This window comes from Varroa destructor, unplaced genomic scaffold (genome assembly GCF_002443255.2).
Source record: "Varroa destructor unplaced genomic scaffold, Vdes_3.0 BEIS01000003.1, whole genome shotgun sequence".
Lineage (NCBI taxonomy): Eukaryota > Metazoa > Arthropoda > Arachnida > Mesostigmata > Varroidae > Varroa > Varroa destructor.
The window spans coordinates 6,228,261-6,241,672 of NW_019211456.1; the positions used below are offsets into that span (position 1 = coordinate 6,228,261).

General features: G+C 49.6%; 1 protein-coding gene across 7 annotated transcripts in view; it reads left to right on the forward strand.

The window, feature by feature from the left end:
- Nucleotides 1–3,448: 3,448 nt before the first annotated feature.
- The window catches only part of sif (guanine nucleotide exchange factor still life), an 83,649-nt gene continuing 73,685 nt past the window's right edge, over nt 3,449–13,412 (forward strand). The window contains exons 1-4 of one of the 7 annotated variants that reach the window (XM_022795731.2): nt 3,449–4,883; nt 7,048–8,607; nt 9,849–10,114; nt 12,100–13,105. In XM_022795731.2, the coding sequence (XP_022651466.1) occupies nt 8,454–8,607; nt 9,849–10,114; nt 12,100–13,105 (1,426 nt within the window). In that variant the 5' untranslated portion in view covers nt 3,449–4,883; nt 7,048–8,453. The other 6 variants (XM_086985593.1, XM_086985598.1, XM_086985597.1 and 3 more) reach the window with 6 other exon arrangements.

Below are 13,412 nucleotides of genomic sequence, written 5' to 3' on the forward strand. Positions count from 1 at the left end.
CGGTGGTGGTCGCAAAGTGGAAAGCGGTGGAGAAAGAGAGTTCCTGCTCTTCAACAGCTGCTGCCTCTGCTCTCGCAAGGAGAGGAACAGTCCCAGCTTGGAAAAGTTAGAAAGCAGATAGCGGATAAGTGGCGTAGGAACTCTCTCTCACAAGCGCTGCTCAACCTTTTTCTTTTCGGTCATTTCTCTTTGGGATTCTCACTCGCGTTCTCATTCGTCCTTTTCCTTGTTGTTGTTGTTGTTGTTCAAACTCTCTCCTTCTCTTTCTCGGGTAAATGTAAGCTGCCGCAAGGCGAGAGCTGAGATCCAACACTCTGACCACTGACTGGTTTGTGCTGTGTTATAGACTGTACACCGCATGGGAGCCGTTGTAAGCGCGCTGGAATTGTTGGAGTCGTCGGTTGGAACCTTGCTTTTCCGCCATACGCCGTCCAGACTACATACAAGATGAGCAGTCCGGCAAAGAGATATGTAGTACGTAAGTGAGCGGGAAACGACTGCACGGAAGGGATACGAAGACAGGGAAAGCGGATGAAAGAAATAGCGGGTCGTGACCGTAGGGGTAGCAGAATATGAGAGATAGTAACGAACGAAGCAACGGGCGTACGGACGCATGTAACGTGCGAATGTACGTCAACCTACCCTTCCTGGCAGCCAGACATCCAAGCAGCCGGTCAGTAGCATTGGATGGAAAGAGTAAAAGCCATCTGACGAGATGAGTGGCAGTGAGTAGTTCAATAAGCCATGGAACGGCATGCCGTCATCGCCCCCACGACTGCTCCTCTGTACGTCGAAAAAGAAGAAAAACTACGCGAGTGTCATCGTCATCGTCGCCGCCGCTGCTGCTGCCCATTGTCGTGGACAGTAGCAGAACATAGAAAGGCTGAGTGTTGATGATGGTGATGGTGATGCTGCTGACGCCATTACGGCACTGAGGCTGCTGGCGTTCCTGCTTTTCCTATTTAGAAGGAATAGCGCCAGGAGGCAACGTATATGCAGGCTACCACTGCCGGCTAGTATGAAATGAATGGAGGATCGAATACACTTGCGGGGGAAAGTTAAAAGATTCTGCCAGTGCTGCCGCTGCTGGGTAGGATTGTGAGAAAAGAGTGCAGGACAAGAGCGGCCCATCGGAGAATGTAACAGTGGCCAACTGAAAGAAATGAACTGAGGCCACGTTTTCGGGAAACAAGGGACCTTGCAACTGGGAGGACTGGGATCGGTCGGTCGGTCGGTCGGTCGGTCGATCGACTGGGGTAGAGCTCGAGCCTTTCTACTCCTCCCTTCGCCTCCTTCTCTGTATCCTGACGTCCCGAGAGCTGGGCCTCCTTCGTGAACATCCTCCATTGTACATGTACTCTTTTCCATATGTATACACATACATACACACAAACTCATGCATACACAGACGGACCAACCGACAGACAGACAGACATGCACATACCGGAGCGCACACTTTTTTTCATTGCTGTTCGCACCATGCAGTATAGGAAAGATCTAAGGGGACTGTCCACTAGCGAGAGTGCTTACGTCGGCGTAAGTGTACCTAAGGCAGCAGAACGGAAGGAAAACCAACAGGAAAAAACAGCAGTTCCACAGGAGAAGAGAAGAGCAGAGGGGAACAACGGCGGTCTCGACGATGGGTGGAAACACGACCATCAGCTAGAAATTTAGAATCGTCATCAAACTGCATTATCCTAGTGCTACTGCGTTTGTCAAGATGCCTGACCGTACGACATGGTACATCAGTGCGAGCTCGTTGAATGAATCGTTCTTTGATGTCGGGTCGAAACCCAAACTAAGGCAAACGAAGCGAACGGCTGCTGCCAATTTGCGTTACTGTTGGTATGATATCGTCGTCTCCGCACGGAACAGATTTCGCACGAACGACAATGTCAGCTGGTCCTCTTTTTCAACCCTGAGCACATGACCTGAGGAGACCTGGTCTATCCAGGTCATCCCTTCAACACCCAAGCAGCGTATTAGCGTATATGAGAAATCGTCGAACTCATCACCTTACTCATGACGGATGGTGGCGCATAATAGTACACCGTTATAATAATACGGTTTGTATCATCACACCTGCTGGCGTCGCTGTCATTCAACTACAGCACAAAAATTTTACCCAGAAGTGGCCTCCCAGGTCAGTGGACGCTGAAATTGAATCCTTCTATACTTCGGTAAATGTATTGCCAATAGTGGGCCTAGAGTGCGAATACATGTGGTGTACAGCCTCTCTTGTTTTCTGCTTTTTTGTCTTCTGCTGACCGTCAGTGGTCTTGTCATGACTCCGGTAGCGATGGTCAATGATGGCAATGTGCTGATTGTGATGGTACTGATGCTAATGGTGCAAGTTACGCCGAAGCACTTTCGCCGCTTCGTCCTTGCGTGCCCGCGTGTTTGTGGCCATGTTCGGCCCTTGTCCGCCTATAAGTTTGAAGAAGACGCTGCTGCCACGTTGTGGCCGGAACAGCCGCTGTGGCCGCCACCGTCGCTCTCAACAAACACGGGCACTAGTGGCATCGCCACAGCGACGATCACGGCCGGTCCTGCTGCTGCTACTGTGTTCGCTGCCGCGTCAGCAGCTCCCAACATCAGTGCCGGTTCCTCTGCTATTTGTACAGCAGCACCGCTGGGAGGTTCAGGGGAAGCTGAAGAAGCAAAGCGAGAAGGAGAATGGGAGAAGGAGAGAGTGGAGGATAAGAAAGACGAGCGCGGTAAGAAAAGGATGCCGAGGAAGCGACATGACAGCGTCGGCAGAAAGATTCAGTAAGAAAAGCAGGGCGGCAGGCAAGCGGGGCAGATTAGGAAATAAAAAAAAAAGGCAACAAGGGGATGAAGATCGGTTGGTTAGTTCTTCCTAGTAGTCGTGGTAGTAGTAGTGATAGTGTAGTGGCTAACAGCGGGTAGCAATCGTGCAAGCTGCCTCCCGGGTGGATGAAAGAACGAACGAGCAGTCAGGCTGTCGTCGTCGTCGGCAAAAAGCCCTTGCCGACACCCTCTCCCGGCGTTCTCTTAGTGACAAGGACCCGCGCATTTCCCTCCTCATTTTCCCCCGATTTCTCCTCATGTTCCCTTTCGGCCTGTCCGTGTCACTACGACTTACCACCGCTGCTGCCTACCCCTCCCTTCCCCCATACTTTCCGTTTTACCACGTCTCCTGCGCCCTCCTCGTCGTCGTCGCTACCTCCTCCTCTCTCTGCCCATCCTTTCCATTCCCTCTTTTCGATCTCCTGCTCCTTTTTCTCCTCGCCTTTGGCGGCGGTGGCGGCGGCGAGGAGGCAGCGGCGGCGAGGAGGCAACGGCGGCGGTGGCAGTTGCTGTGTGTCTCCCTGTCTCGTCTGCGTGTCTTTCCTCGTTTTCTCTCTCTCTCTCTCTCCGTTCGGTTCGCCCCCGTGGTGCGCTGCTGCTGGTGGCGGTGATGGTGGCTCGGTGGCTGCTGCTGCTCCTGCTCGATGCCTGCTCGCTGCCTGCGGCCTGCTGCCCGCTGAGGCTCCGTGCGGTCGTTCTGGTAGCAGCCCTGCCACCCATGCCACCGAGTAGGCTTAACTCGCCCTGTCGCCGACTTGCCGAAATTCGACGGTGACCAGGGTGTGCGTCGATCGGTTGACCGTCTAACATCACCAACCGACCCGCCGGCGTCGCCGCCCCCCGCCGCCGCCGCCCCGGGCTGGGTGGTCCGGCAGCGCGCGACCGCGGCCTTAGCCAGCGGGCGCAGGCTGCTCGAAAAAATCCGAGTGTACAGCATTACAGCAGTGTACAGCAGGAGCAGGACGAACAGCAGCAGCAGCAGCATCAGCATAACCAGTGGCAGTGTAGGGTACCGAGGGCGTGGAGTGCAACATGGCAGTTCGTTACTGTTTCCCCTCAAAGTATTACTACATTACTACGACGGCCTGGAATAGGACGGCCGCTACTCGCGAGTCTCCATCCTCCGCGACCTCCGACCTGCCGTGTGAGTAGAAATCGTCGTACAGTGTGTCCGCCTCGATCTGTGTCTAAAATAACAAAACCCGTCGGGCCCATCGACTCGACAGTGGTAGCTCCATAAAAAGTAGCACAGTGTCTGGGTGCAAGCCCGCTACCAGGGGGCAGCCAGGGACTAACGTACCTTGGTCGGCCATTGCCTCTTGTAGCCGTGAGCACTGTAACGCTCTTTTCGCGGCCATCTAGCGCGCTGTCCCATGATAGCGCGGAGCGCATTACGGGCATTGCCTGGTTAACAGCGACGATCGCCTACGAGTATTGGCAATCTAAGCGAGACTAGGCAGGGTCTTTGCTGAGGTCACCTTCTCAGTGTGTTTTCGATCTGTGCTCCCCAACTCACGATAGTTATCTTGATTCGCGTTAATGATTTCCCAATCGCCTTGTTACCTGCCTATGACGAGGTGGCCTGCGCCATTGAAGTCTGAGTCTGTCCTATATATATAATCTGATCTGGTCTGCCGACATCGCCATCGCCACTATCACCGGCGTAGTGATTGCTCGCCGCCGAGCCAATAACCGCGCGAACCGTGTGTAGCGCGAAACAAGGACGCTACTGACCGCGCCCGGGCACGATACCGTCGCCGTCCCGGGCGCTCTGCACTCATTTTATGTGCGGTTGTGTGACGAAAAGGAACCATCGTAAATAGTTGTACGCTGTTGTTATTCACTGTGATTGGATATATTTGTACGTAAACCTCGTGTTGACGCCCGTCGCTCTTGTTATATTGTTGATAACCAACGAGACAAACGTTTCAAGTCTTCAGCCTTCTCCACTTCGTTCTTCTTCATCTCCAGTCGTTTAGCCAATAGTTCTCTCCGTGCCAATAGAGTGTGCGCCTGCCTGCCAGCCAATACCGCGTGAGATTCTATGGTGGCGTTGACTACCGAAAAGTCGGGTAAGAATTAGCGACTAGAGACACAGTAGACGAGACCAGCAAGGAGGTTTTAAAAGCACCCTCGCTCTTTGACTGTAGCGTTCATCATCATTATCATCATCATAATCACCCTCAACAACAGCAGCAATAGCAGCAGCAGCAGCAGCAACAACAGCAGCAGCAGCAGCAGCGGCGGCGGCGGCAGCAGCAGCAGCAGCAGCACAGTACTTATGCTGCTGCTGCTGCAACGGCGAGACGCTGCTGCTACTGCTGTTGCTGCTGCTGCTGCTGCTGCTGCTGCTGCTACTGCTGCTGCTGCTGCTGCTGCTGCTGGTGACGGTGGTACTAGAAGCTGGTCATAGCCGTGATAGCATTAATACACTTGGTGTACAGTCAGTATGGCTCGAGCGGCCAGTCCTGCCGTTTGTCTGAAGTCCCTTTATCCTGAAAGATGTCGTCGTGTGGCGCCAGCCGCCGGCTATCACGACGACTAGCAAGGTCATCTAGCTCTGTCTATTCGCGCACATCCAGAGATAGAGTCAGTCCGCAGCGACTGATAGCGCATTTTTCGATTGCTCGGTTTGCTGCCTGGCAGGTGACAGAACCAGTCTCTCTGGCGAGAGCTATTCAATAATAATAATTCTACGGACCGCATGAACATCGCCGGGCACTGTGCGGTTGCCTAAGGTCCCGTGGCTTCCAGCTAGTAGGTAGCGGTTAGCCGGCCAAACATTCACCCATCTTTGTCGGTTCGAAGCAAAACTGATGCCATCGCACCGCTGGTGGCGAATCCGGGTGCGGCATGGAGGAACCGCTAAGGCGACGACGTAGCTACCCCGTTTCCATTATCGCAAGCCATTGTGGCTCCAGATATTATAGTGTTGTCTTCTCAATCGTGCGCCCAATTATACATAGTTTCCAAAATGATGATCGCTTTGTAATCGTGCTCAGTGACACCGGTGCCACCTCGTGGTTGATTTTTTTCCTTTCCTTTCTTTCTCAACTCAGATACAATGCTTATCGCTTATTGAAAGCTGACGATGAGATTACTCAGACTGGCGACGACCGGTGATTATTGTTTTTGCCATCTTTTAGCCCAGCGTGACTAACGTTTTAGCAATGATTGGCTACGCATATCGAATTCCTCGTCAAGCCGTAAACATGAACATGATAAATGCAAGTTCTTGGCCGCCAAGCAAGCATATAAAAAATCTTATTTAATCACGTATAACTAGCGACAAGTCTGACACATCACAACCAGTGTGACGAGTGGCCTTAATAACGTTGTTTACCAAGTGTCATTGCTTCGGAGCTCCGTGCCGTCAAGTGGCTAGCTATTTGCTTTCTAGCTGATATCTTTACCTGTCGAACTTTCATGGAAATGCGTGAGTGTGTAGCACCCACCAATTATATAGACACATTTTATTACTGTTTTTACTTCTTACTCTCTCTTAGAAAGAACGATCATGTTCTTTCTTAACCATTCACCCTCGTTTATTTTCCTCCGCGGTTTCTCTAGCCGTTCTGGCCTCTATTTAGCCGTTGCGCATCCCTTTGTCAGCATATGTATGTGGAAATCTACAGTGTCCGTCTGTATGTGTCGCAGAGACAGAGAGGTAGACAAACCGACAGACTGACAGACAGACAGACAAACAGGAAGTGAAGTACCGCCGTTAGCGCCGCCCATCGCTGCTGTCAGGATCAAATCTCTGCTAATCAAGTCTGGTCACCGCCCCTGCCGTGTCTTTTTGATCCTGTCCCCTAACTAAAATATCGAATGTTGATGAGCCTATATTTCTCTCATTCTCTCTTTCTGTGGGGGGGGGGGGGGGCATTCTGCTTTTTATTTCTCTGGCAGAAAGACCAGTGTGCGCATGCTTTCACATTTTGTACACCTATTCCCCGCCCCGCCCCATCTCCTTCTCTTTCTATCTTATTGACTCTTTCACTCGTAATATAAAAGCGTGACACGGCAGATCGCGTCTGCTTGCTGCGTCTGCCTGTCCGTTTCCGTTTATTCATCTGTGTGTGTGTGTGTGAGTGTGTGTGCTTCTAATGTTAGTAAGAAGGGAAATGTTCCTTCTTATCTTTGAGTCACTGACCGTCTATCAGGTTTCTTTATTCCTTCGTTTCCCTTCATTATCTTTTTTGCAACTTCCTTCTCTTTTGCTTTTTTATCTGACAGGATGAGCGTGCCTGACGAAGCGTCCTGGTGGCAGTCAACTCGTACGTCGTCGCCTGGGGTTGTTGTAGCCACTCCGATCCGCGCCTACTACCCAAACATCAACCGACCGGAATATCATCAGCTACTGTTACTATTGCTAGATCAACCAAACAATCAACCCGAGGACCTGATCCACGCGCTTTTGCCGTCGTCCTGCGCCTTCTGTCCGCCTGCCGTCGACGAACAACAACAAAACGGAGAACACAAAGGGATAGGCAAACAACAACAACAACAACAATATCAGTGTGCGCAGTGTCAACGGAAACAGTCACTGTTATTATTGAACCTAGCGCTGAAGCCATTCATACGATCGCAACAAACACAGAAAAGAAACGACCTTTTCTCTTACCGTAACAGGCCTACAAACCACAAGCTACTGCAACAATCAGTGCTTGACCTTCGTGCGTCTCTGACCTCTGTGTTCACCTTTAATAGTCCACCAAAAGATTGCTGGACTAGACACGTGCGTACAATTTCTTACCTGAAGTTGCTGCCCGTTGTCACTGCAATTTCAAATACAGCCGCAGTTGCCGAGATCGACAAGACCACCACTACTTCTATTGCTACTAGTACTACTTGTTTGAATAATAATTCAACTACTACAACTAATATTAGGACTTCAACTACGAGTATTTCTACTTTTACTTCAAGTTCTGCTACGACAACGACAACAACAGCTGACCAACTCGGGATCTGTCGCCGCCGTTATCACAACAATCGCACAACAAATCTCGAATTGTTGGCTCCCGAATTCACAATTAGAACGTCCATTCCGGAGGGTGAGCTCATTGACCCTATCAGCTGTGGTGGTCAATCACAGTGGATCATAGACACAGTAAGGTCGTGGTCACCATCACCGCGCGCAGAACTGCTGGACGCCAGCAGGCCATCATCGGGCAATAATTTGGAGGGCAAACAAGTTCGAGGAAACGTAGTCGTCGTCGTTGATCTTTTTCCTCTGCAGCTATCCGAGGAAGCGGAACCCCAAGACGAAGTAGTTGTCGAAGCAGCAGCAGCGAAAGGAGAACAGAATAGCGATAAGGTATCTGAATCTTATTGTCTAGTTCGAGAACTATTGCTGCAAACGTCAGAGCCACTGTCTGACAAAGAAATCGACCCGTACGTCAAATTCGGCGGTCGGAGGCCAGACGGGCCTTGCAGCAGGACCAAAAGCATTAGTTGGATTACTAACCGTTTCAGCCGATATAGTAACATCGCAGTGTCTCGGTGGCTATAAGCTGCAAGCCGTACGCTGGCGCCACGCGCTGCCAAACCGTGAGCTGGCGGCGTGACTTCCCTGTCCCGCCTTGCCTCCACGCACTGGCCCCACCCAGCTCGGCCACGAAAAACGTTGGCCTCCTGTGAGCATGGGAAATAAACTTGGTTGTTCGTGCGCCCCGCTGACGAAGAACAAACCGCCGGGCGGACGGCCGCCGGAAAATGAACCATGGATGAACCTGCGACGAAGGGACGGCCATCTGCTTCGGTTATGGGCAGAGGTCTTCCACGTCAGCGGAACAGGTCAGTACATGTGTAGAATATTTACGTCGAATAATTAAGAGGGGGGTTGGGGTACATGCTATCCGAAACGCCTATTTCTTTCGAGCTGGTGCATTTTGTATACTTAATTCATATATAGACACCTGCGCATTAGCAAAAAATCGACAACGGCAATAATGTTATATCATTATTATCCGAAAATCAGACCAATTAAAAAAGGTATCCTGTATAGAACATTACGTTCTGATTACTCGACCGATTCTGCCTAATCGTTTTTTTCACTTTCACTTATTCCTACGCACACCTGAACTAGTTTCGTTTAATTGGACTTACTTATAATGGCACAGTGCTGTATTTTCTAAATTGGATCTAGGTCATCTTTAACAGGGAAGTAAGTTGGGCATGAAGAAAACCCATATTCTCGTTTGTACCTATTCAAAGGATGTCCTTCCAATAAAATCGTTCCTTATGTTCTCTAATTTAAGCAATCGAAAATAGATTATGCCCAAAACCAGCGATGAAAGTAGATGTTGGCGTTGATGGGGACTAACGCGTCCAAGTCACTGTGAGACATTCGATTAGTATATGCCCATGCGATGCAGCAACCCGGTGGTCCACGGGATCAATACGAGGCATATTTGTACTTGCTTTAAACAAAGGTCAGAGCCAGCTGCGTACGAAGTCGATAACGGTTAACTCAGCCTCAGACATTTACGAAATAGAAGCAGTGCCAACTATGGCGGTGGACGACACAAATCCTTTCCGTTCGTTAACTTGAAGAGGCAGGACGCTCGATCTGAAAGTTGGTTTCGTGTTTACAGTGAACGCGAAAGCTATATCAAGAGAGGTTTGTTTCAATTCAAAGTGTTGATTATACATAGCAGCAGAACGAATGGCTATCGGCCCAGGTTAGCGGCCACAACGCACTAGAGAGCTCATGATTTAGCTTTAGAAACAAGACCCGTGACGATGGGACGTCCGCGAGCGATTGAGCGATTCACACGTTAATGATATGAACGATTTTCAATTCATGCACCAAACGCATGGAGATCCGTTAGTTACTTGATCGAGATATTGAAACAATGTTCATTTCTCATAGTCAAGCCAGCGAAAAAAACCTCGAACATCTACTGAATGCCAAATCGAATAATAAATATATGTATAGTATAATTTCACCTTAGTTTTGTTTTCATTTTGACATCGTTTTCACATTGTTCGTTTGTTGCTGCACCTTTTATTGTTCTTTTGACTACGGTGAGCAGGTGGGGCGATAAAATGGCAGCGCGTATCCGAAGACTTGGTACCAGTGAACGTAACCTGCCTCCAAGACAACCCGGATATTGTCTTCCACATCACGGCGTACGGCTCGCAGGTAGACAAGATACTCGATGTCAGACTGGTACAGCCGGGAACACGTTTAGGTCAGGCTTCTGAGTGCTTCATTTACTGGAAGGACACACACACAGGAGATACGTGGGGTCTCAACTTTACCTCCCCGAATGATGCCAAGCAGTTTCGAGAATGCTGCGTAAGTAAACCTGACAAACAATAGCGATATAGATAGTAGAGATAAAGCAAAACTATTCGATATATTGCCTCGTTACCTTGAGCGCCTGTTTTTACCTCAGTCGCGAATAACGCGCACATTAGCCTAATGTTCTAAAACTATTTGTTGCCGCCCGCACCTCAACTCACCCTTTCATCGATGGTTCACGTTGACTATTGTTACGTGTTTTGCTCACCCCAAAAACTAGCTATATAGTGAATCTATTCAGACAGGCTCGAAATGTCCATAGATATTTGTGTAACAGTAAGAAATGGCGTAATCTTGGACGGTCGAATTTATGAGAGTTTCTTGATTCGAATCATAAATAATAAAGCTAAAATGAATAGTAGTCAAAAATAAGGCTGACATGTTCTCTCTATTTAATAACACATTGCCCCTTATCGGCACATGTCCCATCTGCCTCACTGGTTGATTATAATTTGCCCATGGCACTGAGTGAAAACTCTCCAGCACGATGCACGTCTCCGCTCCTCCTGCACGCTGTGTAGCATCTTTACGAATCGTAGATATGGTTCATTTGAGTGTGGCGCGTGCGATCTTCTCGTTGGTAATTTAACCACCGTCCCTTTTTCCATTTGTCAAACTAACCTGCGTGAATATCTATTGAAAATAGCACCGTTGAGCCTTAAGCTTATGACATGCTTTGTTTGTGGGCAGGGACAATTTTGGTGGCAATGTTCAAACGTAATCAAGGAACTCTTGAATTTAACTTTTTCTAGAAAAATAAACACAAGATTTGATAATACGTATACCTATCAGATGCGTTAATTATGAAGTGGTCCGACCCAGTATTGCCTGCTTGTTAGAAAAATTCAAACTCTATGGTACAATATTGAAATTCATAATTATGGAGAAAGCTTTGAGCGCTAACAGCAGCTGGCCATGCAGGGGGCCAGCAATGCGACCGCTCGAATTCAAACAGTCTTTTTCCGTCACCCTGACGCCATTTATCTGCCATGTTGTCGCTAATATCTATCATGTACGAGGCTTCTGTTCTATCGATTCGTCTCAGTATCCCACTTTGCATGGCATGACGTGCGGGCTTCGTTGTTCGTAACGCTGTGTCTCACGCCACAAAACAGCAACAAAGCTTATCAGGCAAACCTTCCACGTGCATTTCAGTCGTCGACATTCAAATTCTCAAGAAAGGCTTCTTCCTCGTACTCGCTCAAACTAGACGCTAACAATAAGGCAAGTACTATTTCGCTCATCAACAACAGTTGACTTCCCTGCTCCACTTCCTAGCCCTTCGTACACTAAGCTCGACACCGAAAATACGTTCATCTCATGAATGAAGCATCACGCCTCGAAACGGGTCATTATAAACCAGCTGAGAATGGACTGCAGTTACAGCAAAGACGTTCATACTTGAGATGGTTGCCTACGCAAATTCGCAAGAACGACATTGGGGAACCAGTAAGAAAGCCATAAGTTTGTACAAAAAAAAAAAAAAAAAAAAAAAGAAAAAGAAAAAGAAAAAAAAAAAGGAACAGAACAGCGGGTGGTTTATCTGTTGATAGCCAACAAGGAATCGCACAGCAGCACTGAACGTCATGAGTTGTGTAGTATATCAAAGCGCAATTTTATGATAGTAAGCGAACGACTGCAACCTTGAGCTCGCCTACCAATAAATCGCATTAGTTACACGAGTGGTATGATTAATGCAACTAATGATAATAGACTGCCAATATGTGAATCGTCTAGGTACTCTGCGTCCTATGGCGCAAGGTCGATGGACTGTTGCTGAGGCCTATAGACCGGCTTCACAATGACTTCAAAGATTGATTCGCATATTCATCTTTTACCGTTTGCTTAACCATTGGTTTGCACTTGTTTTTCCGCCAATTCCTCTGTCGCCAATTCGTCTCACGTCTGGCTTCCATCGCTTACGACATGCTCACTACTACTACTACTACTACTACAACTAACCACTACTCGTCCTGCAGAAAGTAAAGGGGAAGCGAAAACCACGGTCAACGCCGAGCTCACCGTCGCGGAATCGAGCAGCCGCCTCCACATCGGGCGGCGAGCTGCAATGTACGTGCATGACGGCCGAGAACCTGCATCGTGCACGAAATGGACGCGTCCGCTACACAGGCGCCGCTACGCTGCCTCGGCCAACGCTGCCACCAGCCAGTTCCTCCGCTAGTTCCGCCCGGCCGTCGGCTGTCGCCGCGGCGCGAGGCGACAAAGGTAAGCGCTCCGTGGAGCGCCAGCAAAAATCCGATCAACAAAATCGAAGTCAGTCGACGCCGCGAGCGCGCCAACCGCAGAGCGTTGGTCAATGCGGGTCTACGCAGCAGACGCCGCAGGCACAAGTGCGTTCCCGACAACAAATCGCCCGCGCACAATACGCCAGTCAACGAAAAGAACAAGCGAAAAGTGTTGACTACTCATCGCAGTATGCGATCAACCAAGTACATCATATCGGTGGCCATGGAGTGCCACCGTCGTCATCTGGGGTACGGTCCCGCAGCCCCCGGCAGGGTGCAGTCGGTTCCAGCGTGTCGATACACGGCCGTTCGAAGAGCTCGGACAACGTTTTCGAGCAAAGCGAACGTGCTGACGAACGTGTTGGTGAACGTGGGGAGAGGTGCGCCACCGCGTGCGGCAATGTATCCGAGCTGAGCGGTCTGGCCGGACTCAGCCTTGACTCAAACACGCTCAAGCGCATGCTCAACCCGTTGCCATCCGGCTCGGGCTCCGCGCATAGCTCACCCGTTGATGCAGTAGCTGGTTGCAGCCTCGGTTCACAACGCGGCGGCCATCCTGTGCCCCTACGGCCGCAAACGTCGCTATCGTCAATGCGTGGTGACGCTCAGCTTCAGCAGATACAACAACTCCAGCAACAGCAGCAGCAACAACAGTCACGAAAACGGGCACAGTCTATGGGCAGGCCGAGTGGACCCCAGCGACAACCATCACGCGATCGAGATCATCGGCCTGATATTGGTACGTGTTTCACGCTGCATTGATAACGGTTTTCGGATCTTTGCGGCTCCGTTTTATCCAAAAAAATTGATATCTAGATTATAATTAACACTAGAAGTTCTCGCCTTCTAATCAATTTAATGAAAATGCAAACTTTATATAGTGTCCGTGTGTTACGATTGAGTGTACATACGCATCTAAGTAATCGTACTTTTACTGCTGAACGTCTGCCCTCCTTCGGTTCTAGGTGCTTTTTACCACTACATTATTTTATCCACGCAATACCTTTCCGTATCTAAGCTATATCTCCTAAACATCACTTTTTCTG